This window comes from Lagopus leucura, unplaced genomic scaffold (assembly GCF_019238085.1).
Source record: "Lagopus leucura isolate 7727_CA_CO unplaced genomic scaffold, USGS_WTPT01 109-23_obj-0_obj, whole genome shotgun sequence".
NCBI lineage: Eukaryota > Metazoa > Chordata > Aves > Galliformes > Phasianidae > Lagopus > Lagopus leucura.
Window position 1 is genome coordinate 39,333 of NW_024966802.1, and position 16,012 is coordinate 55,344.

The following is a 16,012-nucleotide window of genomic DNA, read 5'->3' on the forward strand; positions in this document are numbered from 1 at the left end:
TGGAGGAAAGGAAGGGAAATACCAGGCATGTTTGCCCAGCCCTTCCACCGTCCTGGCTGTCTGCTCCAAGCTTTGTGAGGCCGCAGCAAGGGCCTGGAGCTCAGCAAACAGGAATGGGATGAGCTCTGGCACTGCAGGGATGCAGCACCAACCCACGTCCTGAAGACCCCCATGGGAGAAGCAGTGGGGGGCTGAGCCCCATGGGTGCTTTATTTCTCTGTGTTACAAAGGCAGAAGGCAATTCCTGAAGCAGCAGCAGCGTCAGTGCATCCAGACTTCCTTACCAAATCCTCCCTTCCAGCATCACCCCAGGGCAAGGGGAGCCCTGGGATGGAGCTGCAGGGATGCTCACAGCCGAGATACCCTCAGCATGGCCCCATCCGGAGGGAGGCCCTCCAACCACTCCACCAGGATTTTGTTCAGGGCCGCAGGCCTGGGGGGAATGCAGAGAGTAGGGTTGGAGTTGGCATAGAGTGGGGGTCCAGCCCTGGGTCCCCCTTTCCAGCCCTCACCTCTCCATCTGTGTCCAATGGCCACACGCCTCCAGGTGCCCCCGGCGCAGCTGTGGGATCTTTGGAGGAAGCAGGAGGGGGCTGGGCCAGGAGCAGACCCCCTCCTGCCTCTGCTGAGGAAGGAAATACCACCCCTTCCCCTCTAGGCCCCACCTGATGCCCTCCTTATCCCACCCTTATCCCCCCATCCCCTCTTATCCCCCTTATTCTTCCCACATTCCCTTATCCCCTCCTTATTTCCCCCTTTCCCTTCCCTAACCTGTTTCTTATTTCTCCCTTTATATCCCTGTCTTCTCCTCATCCCCCTTTGTTCTTTCCATATTCCCCTCATCCTCCCTTATTCCCCTCCTTATCCTTCCCCCTTATTCCCTCCTGATTCACATTCTAATTTCCCTCTTATCCCTTCCTTATTCCTGTTTTAGTCCTCCCCATTCCTCCCTTATTACTCTCCCTTTATTCTTCCCTTATCCCTTCCTTATTCCCCCCTTATTCCTTCCTTATTCCTCCGTTATCCTCCCCTTATTCCTTATTTATTCTTCCCTTATTCCCCTCGGTTCCTCATTACCCCCTTCTTATTCCTTCCTTATTCCCCAATTATTCCTCCCCTTCTTTACCCACCCTTTATTCTTCCTCTTACCCCCTCCGCAACCCCCTGCAACCCTCCTTAACTCCCCACATCCCACACCCCAGCCCATATCCCATCACAATTCCCACCCCCCAGAGCTCCATTCCCATTGGAGCTCCCACGGAAGCATCTCCACCCCAATGGCTTTGGGATGGGGCTACACGTACCCACTCCTCCATGCCCTTGCTCATGCTGGGGAACAACACCACATCCTTCCCCGCTGTCACCATCAGTGCTGGCATGAGGATCTGCAGGGGACACATAGGGTGACACTTATCTGAGTTGTGGTGGCCCCACACACTGCTTCTATGAGGGAGATCCCCGTGCCCACCTTCCTGTCCTTGGCTGAGAGTGCCCACTGCCAGTTGGGTCTCATGTTCCGGTACCAATTCAGTGGACCCCTGAGGAAAGGGAATGGGCAATTGGAGCACAGCTCCACCGATTCCATCGTCCAGCCCATGACACGGCCCTACAGAGGCACAGCACTGCTCCTACCTGAAGCCAGACCTCTGGAAGCGCTCGATGTAGTACTGCAGCACAGCACCATGCAGGATGAGGCTCTCAGGAATGTCCTCTGGGAAGCCGACCAGCAGCCCCCCTACAGCACAAAGCAGGGCAATGGGAGCATGGCCAACCCCCAGCTCAGTCCCACTGCAGAGCTGTGCCCCCAAGAAGCCCCATACCTCGCTCCTGGACACCATGCATGCCAGGTACCGAGCGCAGGCGGTCCTGAAAAGATGGCACAATGCTAGGGGGGGTCATCCATGGCCAACGTGGGGCTGTGAGCCCCTCCTTGCCATGAGTTGTTCCCCTATATTCAGCACTCGTGAGGCCGCACCTCGAGTACTGTGTCCAGTTTTGGGCCCCTCACTGCAAGAAAGATATTGAGGCCCTGGAACGTGTTCAAAGAAGGGCAACAAAGCTGGTGAGGGGTCTGGAACACAGGCCATATGAGGAGAGGCTGAAGGAGCTGGGAATGTTCAGCCTGGAGAAGAGGAGGCTCAGGGGAGACCTTATTGCTCTCTATAACTTCCTGAAGGGAGGTTGTAGTGAGCTGGGGGTCGGCCTCTTCTCTCGTGTCATTAGTGATAGGACCAGGGGGAATGGTTTCAAGCTACGGCAGAGGAGATTCAGGCTGGACATGAGGAAGTATTACTTTTCAGAAAGGGTGGTCAGGCACTGGAATGGACTGCCCAGGGAGGTGGTGGAATCACCGACCCTGGGGGTGTTCAAGGAAAGGCTGGATGTTGTGTTGAGGGACATGGTTTAGTAGGAGCTATTGGGAATAGGTGAACGGTTGGACTGGGTGATCTTTTAGGTCTTTTCCAACCTTAGTGATTCTATGATTCTATGATTCTATGATTCTATGAGTCAGCACCAAGCATTGCTGCACCCCAAAGGATGCAGAAACCATACCCTTCCCTCAATGTTCCCCTTCCCTCAGTGCACTCGCTTCCTCAAAGCACCCTTCCTCAATGCACCCCCTTCCTCAAAGCACTCCCTTCCTCAAAGCACCCCCTTCCTCAAAGCACAGCTTTGCAGTGTCTCATCACTCTACAGGGCTGTGAGCCCCACACTGCTCACAGAGATGCGTTCACTCTGGTCCCTAGTGATGGCAGCTCAATGCAGGCTGTGCTGCAGGCAGAAAGGGCAGCAGACGCAGGTGGAGCGTGCCTGAAGGGCACCGGAGGCAGTATAAAGCCATCCCCAAATTCTTCTGCTCACCTCCCCCCAGGTTTATCCTTTTCCCTCCCAGCTCCTCTCCTACCTCTGGGCGGATGGAACGGATAAGGGCTTTCAGGGTACGGCCGATGTCTTTCTCCAGCTCAGCCTCTGCGACACCCTGCAGTGTAAGATGGGGCAGTGGGGTGATATTGGGTGCCCCATGGCACTGGGATGGCACTGGGAGTCCAGCCATGGGGTAGGCAAAGACTGTGCACATTAGGGACCCCAACATGGGCAGGTCCCTCATTTCGGACTCACCGGCTCCTGGAAGTAGAACTGATAATCAAACATAGGGAAGCTTTTCATCTTCTCCACGATGTCCTCTGTGGGGTCTGCTGGTCGGTATGGGGTGTTCAGTGAGGCCACGGCCCTAGGATAATGCGGGGAGCATAGTCACCATAGGGAGCAAAGCCAGGCATCCCCTGCAGGATGAAAGGCAATGGGGCACTCCCTGCAGAGATGGCTGCTGACCCCAAAAGGGCAGTGAGGTATGAACCCACCTCACTCTCTCGGGGTAGAAGAGGGCCATGTTCCAGACCACTACACCACCCCAGTCGTGACCGATGAACACGGCTTGTGGGATGCCCTGCAGGACAGGGACAGGAAGGGGGACCATGAGTGCGTCCCCATGGAGAGCATTCCACTGAGTTCAGCACCAAAAAGAGCATCCTGCTGAGCATATCCCCAAGGAGGGCATCCCATGGAATGCATTCCCAAGAGAACATTCCATTGAGCTCAGCCTCATGGCGAGCATCCCAGTGAGCGTGTCCCCAAGGACAGCATCCCATTGAGCTCATCCCCATGGCCAGCATCCCAGTGACTACATCCCAAAGGAGAGCATTCCAATGAACACAAACCCAAGGTGAGCATCCCACTGAGTATATCCCTAATGAGAGCACTCTAGTGAGTGCAACCACAAGGTAAGCATCCCATTGAGCCCAATGACCCCCCCCCCCACTCAAAGCAGAGACTGGCACCCTAAGCACTGAGCATAGAGAGCTTTGCCTTCCCCAGAAAGCATTAAAAAAAGATCAGAGAACAGCAGTTTTCTCTTTCTTTTGGGGGGCCTTTCGCTACCAGTGGGATGAGGATGAAGGAGAGGGTAGAGTGTGGGGTTCTGCAGGGGGACTTATGGGGACCAGCCCCCAGGTGACAGTGGGATGTAGGGTTGGGAGGAGCTGGCAGCACCCTGCAGGGCAGCCAGATCCTACACCCACTGCTCTGCTCCCCACATTTCCTTTCTCCTCACTGACCCCCGCAGGCTCCTACAAACAAATCCAATTAAAACACCAGCTCGCAACAACGAAGCAGACGCTCTGTAATTAGCTGATGTTTAGAAATATAATTAAAACTCCCTTCCAGCAGCAAGAGCTCCCTGAGGATGGCAAGGGGGGAAGCTGAGGCTGGCAAGGCTCTGTGCTGTGGTTTAACCCTCTCCCAAAAGGGGGATGGGAGCTGAAACCCTATAAAAAGGGGATGGGGGCTGCCAGGTTGAGTACTCCAGGATCTGCTGTGATTCCAAAGGGTTTGCCATGGGATGATGCTCCCGTGGAGGTGGGTACCATATCCCTATACTCAGCTAAAGACTGGAGGAGGCAACACAGAACAGGAGCTGACAGACCCTATAGGGATATCCCTATAGATCTTGGGAGACACGAGCATCCCTGTCCTGAAGTTCACAACTACAGCATACAGGGAGAGCACAAGCTGCAGAGATATGGAGGCAGGTGGTGGGGGGCTCTTACCAGTTTGTCCAGGAAAACGGTAAGGTCCTGGAGGATGGAGAAGATTGGGGTCAGAGGGTTCCACATCCCAGTGTTAAGCAGAGGCTGAGGTCCCCCCCATGGGTCTCACCCATAAGCAGTAGCAAAACCCAGGGCTCCAGCTCCAGCTCTCCCATCTCTATTTGGCACCACAGCTCCTTACCTTACAGATCTGCTCCTGGGAATACTCTTCTATCTCTGCACAAAAGACAGAATTCCCATCATTGCAGCACTCCCATTTATCTAAAGGGATCACGACAGCCCCTCTGCCTCCCCAGGGTGAAAGAGCCCTGTGCCCAACACCACCCAGCTGGGTACAACAGCAGACACTATGCCCTGAGCCCCTCATCCAGTGCAAAGGGATGGGAAAAACACTGGGATGCTCATGGTACATTCTGGTCCTATGGGGAAGGATGGGTACTGCTCACCTGGCGGTGCTGTGGACTCGCCATAGCCCTTCATCTCCAAAGCAATAACACGGAAGCCAGCATCAGCCAGGGCAGGAATCTGAGAAAGCAAGCAGTAAAAAACATGGAAACCTCCAAAAGGAAAGCAGAAAACCACAGAAACCTCCAAAAAAAGGCACATGGCAATGCCTGGTGTGTCACCACGCCAACATGGCCATCCCATTTCCCCATCCCCTTACCTGGTAGCGCCAGGAGAGCCAGGACTCGGGGAAGCCGTGGCACAGGCAGATAGCAGGGCCATGCCCCATCTCCACGAAGTGCAGCTGCACACCAGGCTGTGGGGACAGAACCCTCAGCACCTAGCACCCTCAGAGCCCCCTGGGTGCTTCTGAGCCACATGCATGGCAGTTAGCCATAGGGTGGATGGGGAACACCATGCAGCACAGCCCCTCCAGCACAGTGCGATGCCAGGTGACAAATCCTCACCTATGTCCCAGTGCCTTCAATAGCACATTTGTCCCCACCACAATTTGCTGTCCCTCTTACCCGGATGGACACATATCCATGGCTCATGGTGGCGGGATCACAGGCAGTCGGCAATGGTTCTTCTTGATGGAGAAGCTACGGGGCAAGGAGAGCTCCCAAGCTGAAGTACTGCATCTGCTAGTGCTGAGCTTCCAGTGTCACCCAGCACTGCCATGCAGGCACTGTAGCACTGGATGCAAGGTCACAGCAGGATGCTCCACGAGTTGCTCATGGATGGAGAAACTGTGCCTGCTTCCTCTTCCCATCAGCACTGGACACTCAAAGCTGTGCCCCCACCCTAATACTGCTGATCCTAAGTCAGAGAATAGCGATCCAACCTCTTCCCAGATCCCATACAGCAGAACCCAATAGGCTCTGATGAACCAGTGGGGGTCAAGGTGTCCCCACGGCACCACTACATACCTGCACGCCTGACAGCTCCTGCAGCTCCTTCAGGACGGTGTCGGTGTCCCTGACGAGTATGGTGGCCATTCCCATCTCTCGGGCTGGCTTCAAGTTCTCCCCAATGTCATCCAGAAAGATCACCTGGAGCAGATCCCAGACAAAGGGATTCAGAGATCCCAAGGGTGCTTGGGCCTACAGGCACCCCTGGGTCCCCATCTTCCCCACCCATAGTAGGGTGCCTAGCACCACAGGCATGGGCTTTGGAGCTCCCCAAGGAGGAGAGCCTACAGGCTCTCTGGGCACCATCACCACCAGCATCTTAGAAGCTGCAGGGGACGATGGTGACCCCGTACCTCCTGTGGCTGTGCCTGCAGCAGCTCCAGGGTGTAGGTGTAGATGCGGGGATCTGGCTTGTGCAGCCCCACACGGCATGATTCAATGATCAGGTCGAAGTGCCGCTGCAGCACGGTCAGCAGAGAGGAGGTGAAGAGCCGCCCCGCACTGTCATCCACCCAGTTGTTGGTGAAGACACAGGTCTTAAACCCTGGGGAAAGGCAGAGATGAGGGAAAGCTTCGTGACTGCGACACAGGCTGCCCAGAGAGGCTAAGGGTCTCCTTCCCCAAAGATATTTTAAAGCCGTTTGGATGCAATCATGGGTACTGTATTGTAGAGTCACTAAGGTCGGAAAAGATCTCCAAGATCATCAGGTCCAACCACCAACCCATCACCACCATGCCCACTCAGAATCATAGAGTCACAAAGGTTAAAAAAAGAGCTGTATGGTCATTAAGTGCAACCATCAACCCATCCCCAACACACCTACTAAACTGTGTCCCTAAATAGAATCATAGAATTGTTAAGGTTGAAAAAGGCCATCAAGATCATCAAGTCTGTCTGGCAATCCACTACCACCATGCCTACTTCTAGAATCATAGGATCATCAAGCTTGGAGAAGAGCTCTAAGAACATCAAGTCCAATCGTGGATCCATTCCCACCATGCCCACTAAGCCATATTCCTAAATAAAATCATAGATTCACTGAGGTTAAAGAAGACCTCCAAGATCATCAAGGCTCTGCTTGGTAACAAACCAAGCACACCCCAACACTACCCAGGAGCACCAAAACCACCTAAAGGCGCAGCCTTTCCTGTCCCCAAGGATTGAAAGATGATGGCCTCAAATTTGCACCAGGGGAGGTTCAGGTTGGATATTAGGAAACATTTCTTCTCATAAAGAGCAGTGCTGCAGTGGCACAGCTGCTCAGGGAGGTGGTGGGGTCACCAAACCTGGAGGTGTTTCCAGAACCGTGGGGATGTGGCACTGAGGGACGTGAGCAGCGGGCACAGTGGGTTGGGCTAGGGTTGGACTTGGGGATCTGAGAGGTCTTTTCCATCCTGAATGAGCAGGGATACCCCACAGCTCCCCAGCACCCACCATTCCTCCGGAGCATTCTGGCAGCCTGCAGCAGTGGGGCATTGAGGGTGCTCTTGGCTGCTATCTCCTCAAACACATGGGCGATGGAAAAGCTGGTTGGTAACGTGATGCCTGCAGTGGAGGCCTGCTGCCTGCAACCCTCATCCACCTCCGAGACGAGCTGGAAAACATCCCACATCCCATCAGAGACAGTCCTGTGGCGAGGCAGCACCCGTAGCCTCGCACCTCACTTTCAACAGCTGCATCCCACAAAACCAAAGGGTTCAACTCCAGACCCTGGACCCTTCCATTCCATATAGGGGCAGCTGATGGACACCCCCCACTCTGTGCTCAACCACTCACCTGGGACAGGGTGATCTGCCCCCGCATCACCTTGTTGTGGGGGCTGTCAGAACCACCTGCAAACAGGACGTCCCGCAAGAAATTCCTACAAAAGGAAGAGAGGGGGGTGCTGCAGTCAGGGGACACTCCAGGACCTGGGGGTGAAAACCAAAACCCCAAAGCTTGGGGGTGGTATCCCTATGTCTGGAGGGTACCCCAAAACCAAGGGGTAGGCACGGCAAAACCAGATGGTGGGATACCCCACAATCAAATGGAAGGGGATACCACAAAGCCTAGAAGGGGGAATCCCAAATCTTGAAGGGCCACCTCAAAAGCAAAGGGGATCCCCCAAAACCAAGGGGTCAGTACTCCAATACCAAGGGGGGGGGGGGGCATCCCAAAGCCTGGGGGTGCTCCCCAAAACCAAAGGTTAGGTACCTCAATACCATGAGGGCAACCCAAAACCAAAGGAGGAACCTCAAAGACTGGGGGGAGTACCCCAAGCCTCCAAAGAGGTGACCCCCTGAACCAAAAGTGGGCATCCCGAAACCAAGAAGGGGCATCCCAAAGTCAAGAAGGGGTATCCCAAAGTCAAGAAGGGGCATCCCAAAGCCTGGGGGCACCTCACTACCAAGGGGAGTATCACAAAACCAAGGGGAGAGCACCCCAAAACCTGGAAGGGGGCACGCCAGGACTGAACATTGGGCACCCCAAGACTGGGGGGGGTGCGAGAGATGCATCAGATGGAGGTGGCTCTGAGCACCAACCCCCTCCATCCCCATCATAGGGGCGCAGGGAGGCCACCCATCCATTCCAGCTGGCAGCTCAATTACTTCGCATCTCAGTACAATGCAGGGCCGATTGGCCAAGGAGAAAACAGCCGAGAGCGAGGAATTGTGCAAAGCTGCAGCTCAGGGAAAATAATTGTCCCTATCAGGAGCTCACGAAGGGCCTTCTGAGGCAGCAATAAAATAAAATCACAGCGCTGGCTCCGGGACAGAACTCCTTCGGGTCGATTTCCCCGTGCCAGCGAGATCGGTGTCGCCGATTTTTTTTTCGTAATGAGGTGAAGGATGAAATGTTTCATCGGCTGATAATGGAGGAATTTATTGCTCCATCTGCTCCGCTGCATTTGTATTGCTTAACTCGTTGCTTCAGCTCTGCAAATCGCACCGAAATGCATCGCTGTGCTGAAATCCCACTGCCCTCCCCCCGCCCCGCACACGTCAGGTGGTGCAAACAGCCCCGACCTGTTCTGCTCACCCTCAGGAGCTGATGGCGTTGTGAAGTTCCCAAAATCAAATAGGGCAAAGGGTTCCCAAAGGTCTCCGGGATCAGAATGGGGTGAAACACCCCAATTCGGGCAGTGTGAAGGCTGTCACGGAGCACTTCAGGGGGTGCAACGACTTATGTCGGGTCTCAGGCAGCGCAGCCCCACTGAAGGCATAAGGGAGGGGCTGATGGCTTCCCCCTTCCAAGTTGGGGTGTGTGGGGCTCTTCATGAACAAAAACATATTTATTTCTCCTCCCACACCCATCAGGCGCTCTTCTCCACATCTACATCAACATCCTCTATAGAAATTTCCAATTTTAGGGGGGGGTTAACCCCCATCCTGCACTCCACCCCCTCCCCCGCCCGTCCCGTCGGATTTATCGCTGAGACCCCGCACACTCCGCGCGTTCGGCGACCGCACACACAACATCGCCGCTTCGTCTCCACGTGTCTCTGGCTGACAGGCGCTCCGCTGTCAAGCGGGCGGGCGACTCTTAGGACTCCGAGCCGCAACCCACAGAGCGACGCCGAGCCGTACCTGGGCAAGGCGTATCTCCGCTCGCAGGAGCCCAGAAAGTGCTGCAGGCCGGGCTCGAAGAGCACTCCGCCTAAATCGAACAACGCAAACCGCCGCGCCATGACTGCCGCCACCGCCCGGTCTCGAACCCGTGACCTCCACTCAGCCGCCTGAAGGCCGCGCCCTCCGCCTCGCCCCCTTCCCATAACCACGCCCCTCGATGCTTTAGGCCGCGCCCCCTGCCCTGTGACCACGCCCCCTCTCAGCAGCGCCGCGCAGGTCCTAGCGCCGCCGGCCCGCTCCCTCCGGCACTCAGCACAGGGACGCTCACCCATAGGTGTGTCCTTCCGGGGGACGTCCCGACATGAGAACGCTCCTCGGCCCCACCACCGCCCTCTCGGGGCTGTGGGACCCCTGATACCCCATGGTTTTGGGGTAGCGGTCTGCCAGGTCCTCACGAGTGCCCAAATCTGTTGCCTTTTGCCCTATGTTACATTTTGGGGGGCATTAACAAGGAGGTCCTGCAGCCATTTCGGCTCCTGCTGCACCCCTCGGATTTACACACGTATGCACCCATACGTGCATACACACCTGCACATACACGCATACACACCTGCACACCTGCATGCATGTGCACACGCACACAAACATGCATATCTGCATGCACATGTATACAAACACACACAGAAATGCAGGTCTGCATGCACAAGCTTGCAGACACATTCACACAAGCACGCACAGAAAGCACCGTATGCCCCATCAGTCACACGTGTGCACACAGCACATCCACACACTTAGCACATGCATGCACACGTATGCACACTGTCTGGCCATGTTGCTCACAGCTGTACCCCTCCCAGCTTTGTAATACACACGGATCCCCCCTCTGGGGGGCTGCACGACCCCATACATCCCACTCCAGACCTCAAAGCTTGGCCCGCTCAGTGCTGAGCACAGTGTGTGTGTGCACATGCGTGTGCACATGTGCGTGGGTTGGCCCAGCCTCCAGAGCACAGATCCCACTGCAGGACCATCGCCTCGCCTTGCAGTGAGTGGGATGGGGGCTATGGGGGTGGGAAGGGAGCAGTGCCACCCCTGGTGCCTCAGTTTCCCCAACTGCAAAATGAACAGTGGGGTTGAAATGCTGGAACAAAGGGGCGGGTTGTAGAGTGTATGCTGGGGAAGGGGGGTTATTGCAGCGTTGCAAACAAAGTGCATGGGGGCCAGGGGCCATTCCCTGCTTGGGGGCTGGGGAGGGTGGGAATTTCTTTGGTTTGGGGGGAAGAATTGTTCTGGGTGGGATCTGAGCCCCCGTGAGCTGTGCTTTTCCCAGCTATGGGCATCCAGTTGCTTTGCTCAGTGCCCCCCACCCACCCGTGCCCCACCCGGATAAAAGCTCCTTACCCAGCTTCTGGCAAAGCCTGGACCCCTGACAGGCAGTGAGTTCCCCAAAGCAAAAATCCGAAAGCATTTTGGGGAGGAAGGAGAGGAAAAGAAGAGTTTTGCTGGCTTTGGCCAGGATGGAGCCCGGCTCTCTGTGCCAGCAGACGCTGTGCTGAGACCCAGCCAGTTCATGGCAGGGCCGGGTGCCACGGCGCTGCGGTCTCTGAATGGCATCTCCGGTCCTTCCCCAACGCTTCAGGGCGCTTTGCTTTGGTCTCCGCCCCTCCAGCCCCGCTGCCAGCGGTTTCCACTGGTTTCCAGAGTTGGTTTTGGAAGAGCCGAGCTGTCTGCTGCTCCCCACCGCGGCCCCTCTCTCCTGCACGGAGGGGAGTTGGAGGAGCAGGATCAGCTCCAGCCCCCTTGTGCCTCAGTTTCCCCCCCCTTTGCATTTTGGCACATAGCATCCCCCAGATCCTAAATCCCAGCAGCCAAAAAGTTTGCCATCCCTTATAGGAAAAGAAGTGTCCCTGAGGGATTTTGCTGTTGCAAAATGAAATCTGAGGGTCCCTGGTGGGATGCAGAAGGGACCCCAAGAGCATCCCAGCCCCACTGCGGGGTGCTGACGCCCACCTCTCCCCATAGGACACCATGGTCCCGTGGGCCTGCTGCCTGCTGGTGGGGCTGTGCGCCCTGCTCCCTCGTGCCACCCCCCAGCAGGACCCTCCTGGGGACCCTGAGCGCTGTGGCATCACTTTCCATGCCCCAAACCCTTGCGGTCCACCCCGTGTGCCATCCCATCTTGCATCCCGTGAGGAGCTGGAGCACCTGCAGAGCCTTCTGCAGCAGAACAGGGCCACGCTGCAGGATGTGGAGGCGGCGGCGGTGCTGGAGGAACCTCAACCCCGGTACCAGGATGTGATCAATGAGGCACTGCCTGCAATCCGTGGGGCCAACCAGGAATTTGGGGAGAGCCTGGACAACGTGCGCAGGGAGCTGGAGGCTCACATGGCTCAGAGCGATCACCCGCAGGTGGTGGAGAAGAGGGAGAAGTAAGTGAGCAGCACCCCAAATCCCAACAGCCATCTGTCCTTATGAGCGTGGAGAAAGGAATGGTTCTTGGGGAGTTCTGAAATCTGGAGGTCTCTGGTAGGGGAGAGGCAGGGGAGATGCTCCCTGCAGGTGATGGGGGTAAGAGGAAGCATCACCCCAAATTCCACAGGTGGGCGTTACGGGCAACCAGGCCAGAGTGCTGCTCTGCGTGGCCCTAAGGATGCTCAGTGCTATCAGTGAGCACATGTGGTTGGTTGGTGGGACTCAGGTGGGGTATGGAGGCCCCATCACCCCACGCCATTGATACAGAATCGTAGAATCACTGGATGTTCAACAGACCTCCAAGGTCATCAAGTCCAGCCGTTGATCCATCCCCACCATGTCTCATGCCACTGATATCCAGACATTTATCCCTTGCCTGAACCCTCAGGTTTTGTTGGCTCAATCATCTCATGCCATGCATGTGTCCCTGCCTCCAGCACATAGCATTTGTAGCTCCCCCATCCCTTGTCACTCACATAGAATCATAGAATCACTAAGGTTGGGAAAGATCTCTAAGATCACCAAGTCCAACCCAACCCATTCCCACCGTGCCCACTGACCATGTACCATGCCACTGATATCCACACGTTGGGTCTGAAGGCTCTGCCACCATATCCTTTCCAAACAGAATGAGAGAATCATGAAGGTTGGAAAATCATCAAGATTGGAAAAGACCTCTGAGATCAAGCCCAACCCATCACCACCATGCCCCTAAACCACACTCCATGTCATTAACATCCAGACACATATCCCTTGCCCAAACCCATAGGATTTGGAGGCTCAGCCATCTCCTGCCATTGATACCCACCCATGTCCCTGCCCTGAACCCACAGGCTGCGCAAGGACATCCGCCTGGTGGCCCACGTGCTGAATCTCACCTCCCACCTTGCCCACGTCCTCGACGCCTCCTCCCAGCGCCTCCAGGATGAGCTGAGCCTCCGCCTGCAGCGCTCGGCCACCCGTGCTGCTGCTGCCCAGCCATAGGATACGGGCTGAGCTCTGCCTCTGCCCTCCGTACAGCCTCGCTTGCTGGTAGGATGCTGCTTTGCACTCATGCTGTATTGCTTTCAAGGAGTCCTTTTGCAGAGGGCATTTGCAGAGCAAGCTGGGTGCTGGGCGGGGTTGAGGGCTGCAGCCTGCTGTGCAAGTCCTCATCCACATGATGCCCATCACCCCAAGTATTTAATGCATTTATCTTGCAGAGCCCCATGGCACTGCGTGCACTCCCTGCTGCAGGCTCCTTCCTTCTCCAGCAGAACTCTGAGCCCCTTTGCTTCTCCCTGAACATGCTATGCCCATGCAACCGTTTGCAGCCAGCCAAAATCAGCCAAAATCTGAGAAACATGGAATATCTCAAGCTGGAAGGAAGCCCCGAGGATTACTGTGTGCAACCCCCAAAATCCAAACGTGATGACTGTCTTCATCCATGCTGTTCCTTTCTACAAATGATCGCCGTCTTCTCTGGGGCATGGATGGTGATGGGGTTGGGGATGGGGATTGGATGGGGGTGAGCATGAGGATGGGCATGGAGATGGGGATGGGATGGGATGGGATGGGGAGGGGGATGGGGATGAAGATGGGGATAGGGATAGGATGGGGTGGGGATGGATGGGGATGGGGATGGGGTTTGGGGGGGTGGGCATGGAGATGGATGGGGATGGGGATGGGGATGGGGATGGGGATGGGGATGGGGATGGGGATGGGGATGGGGATGGGGATGGGGATGGGGATGGGGATGGGGTTGGAGTGGCTGCACACACACAGGCAGAGAAGTGCTGGATTGGAGCTATGGGAGATGAATACAAGCAGCCCAGCAGTAAATTGAAGCTGGCAACCGGAGTGCACTGAACCTACAGAGGGTTGGGCATTAGGAAAATAGCTGGAGGCAGAAAACTCTGATCTGTTTAAACACAAGGAGGACACGTCTTGGCCACACCATCACAGAGCCTGGGGACACCATAGGTGTGCACTGCACAACCCTGGGGCTGGGCAACAGGAACACCTCAGGCAGCAGCAGTGACACATCTCCAGGAGCTGCAGGCAGCACAATAAAGATGCATTGCGCTCTGCCAGGCGTCAGCATTATTGCCACATCTGCTTTGTCTCCTTCCTCAATGAAGGACAGCACCCAGAGCGGTGATGCCACCACTTCAGTGCTCCTCTCCTCAGGTATTTTGGGTGCTCAGCACCCCAAGGTGGCACCCACTGCCCCGATTTCAGTCCGTGCAGGTGGGCTGGGGTCCAACATTGGGCTGCAGAATGGGGAGAGAAGCACATTCTGGTGCCCCCCAAGCCTGGTTCTGCCTCCTTGTTCACCTCCCAGGGGAAAGGATGCAAACTGTTCTCCAGGTCCCCCAGGGCTGGAAATTGCAGTGCTGGGCATCAGTAGCAGGAAGGTTGTGCAGTACATTTCCTAGCAGGAAGGAAGGAGGGAGAGTGGTCTGGGTCAGGGCTGTGCCTTCGCCCAGGAAGGAGGTGAGAAGGATGAGCTCAGGGTTTCCCATCCCCTGCAGATGGAGAGAGACCCCCTGTCAAAGCTCAGTCCCCATCCCTCTGTTTGCACCCAATGGGCGTCTCAGTCTGGCTGTAGGTGGAAGGGAAATTAGTCCTGCAGGGTGGGGGAGATGCAGGATGCTTTCCCAATTTTGTGACATTCTCCTTGGCAGCATTTTGTGGGAGCTGCCCATGAGCAGCTTGGCCTCAAAACCAGCTCAGGGCAGGTGGGTGAGTGGGCTGATGGGGGGCAGCTGCCTCCACCCCCCTGCAGTACAGCATGGAACACCCCATGCAGTGCCCTTTGGACTGCCTATGGAATACTTCATGCAATCTCCCCTATAACACCCCATGCAATACTCCATGCGATGCCCCTCACGGTACACCAGGGAGCACCCCGTGCAATACCCTATTCAATACCCCTATGCAGTTCCCCATGCAATGTCTCCCTGCAACACCCCATGCAATGCCCCATGCAATATGCCCTTTGCAAAGCCCCATGCAGTGCCCCCACACGATGCCCCTTGCAATGTCCCTTGCAATACCCCATGCAATGCCCATTGCAGGATCCCACACGGTGCCCAGTGCAGCGCCCCACGCCGTGCTGCAGCCCCACTGCCCTGCTGCACATCCCTACATCCCACCCAGACACAGGAGGACAAGAAAGGGGGTAGGGGGCCACAGAGAACCTTCCTCCCCTCTCCTCCTCCTCCTCGCAGCGCTCTGGGCTCACCCTCCTCCCTCCTCCCCTTTCGTCACCGCTCTGAGGACAGCAGAACATCCTCCACAGGAGCCCATTGCACGCCGGAGCCTCCGCAGCACAGCATCCCCACCCCGTGCGTGGGCTCAGCGAAGGGAACGGAGCACAAGACCTCTCTCCAGGTAAGGGGCAGGGCTGGGTGGGGAGGAGAGACGCGGTTCTTCCCTGGGAAATCCTCCTCTTTAAATGCAGATCACTGCCTCAATGCTCGGAGCAGCGGGGAAAGTTTCCCACCTGCACGTGAAGTTCCCATCTGAAAATCCCCCTCGCTCTCCCTTTAAAACAAAGCAGAAGAGCACAAAAGGCAACGAGCTCTCTGGAAGTTATTTATTCCTGCTGCTGCCCTGACTGCACGTTGGTTGCTGAGGGCTCAGCTGGGATCGCCCGCAGGCATCCCAAGGTTCAGCCTTGAGCGGCTGCTGGAGCCCTGGGGAAATGCGCCTGGCACAGCCCGAGTGAGCATTTCATGTCCCCCGGGGCAGTGCTGCAGAGGGGTCAGTGCACTTGGTGTCACGAAGAGATGGGAAATCCATCGGGGAAATTGTTTGGACATGGGGTGATGAGGGATGGGGATGCACTAAGGACAGTGATGGGGGTGCATTAAGGGCAGTGATGGGGATGCAGGAGGGGCAGCAATGTGATGGGACTGCATTAGAGGTAGTGACGAAGATTCAAGAGGGGCAGCAATGGGATAGGGATGCATTAAGGGTGGTGATGGAGATTCAAGAGGGGCAGTGATGGGGATGCAGGAGGGGCAGCAATAGGACAGGGATGCA

The 16,012-nt window shown here is 56.2% G+C and overlaps 1 protein-coding gene across 3 annotated transcripts; it reads right to left on the reverse strand.

The window, feature by feature from the left end:
- Window positions 1-172: 172 nt before the first annotated feature.
- Window positions 173-11,005, reverse strand: EPHX2 (epoxide hydrolase 2). Of its 3 annotated transcripts, none has more exons than XM_042893462.1 (19): window positions 10,913-11,005; window positions 7,740-7,824; window positions 7,398-7,557; window positions 6,316-6,506; window positions 5,981-6,103; window positions 5,579-5,653; window positions 5,272-5,367; window positions 5,054-5,132; window positions 4,789-4,823; window positions 4,608-4,634; window positions 3,363-3,448; window positions 3,121-3,232; window positions 2,906-2,980; window positions 1,821-1,866; window positions 1,633-1,735; window positions 1,469-1,538; window positions 1,305-1,385; window positions 513-571; window positions 173-433 (listed from the first exon to the last, which is right to left on the reverse strand). In XM_042893462.1, exons 2-19 carry the CDS (start codon window positions 7,764-7,766, stop codon window positions 349-351), a joined length of 1,530 nt encoding a protein of 509 aa, XP_042749396.1. In that variant the 5' UTR covers window positions 7,767-7,824; window positions 10,913-11,005; the 3' UTR covers window positions 173-348. The 3 variants fall into 3 exon arrangements, with proteins under 3 accessions (XP_042749396.1, XP_042749394.1, XP_042749395.1); XM_042893460.1 differs by lacking the exon at window positions 10,913-11,005 and adding an exon at window positions 9,530-9,693; XM_042893461.1 differs by lacking the exon at window positions 10,913-11,005 and adding an exon at window positions 8,982-9,069.
- Between the last annotated feature and the right edge of the window lie 5,007 nt (window positions 11,006-16,012).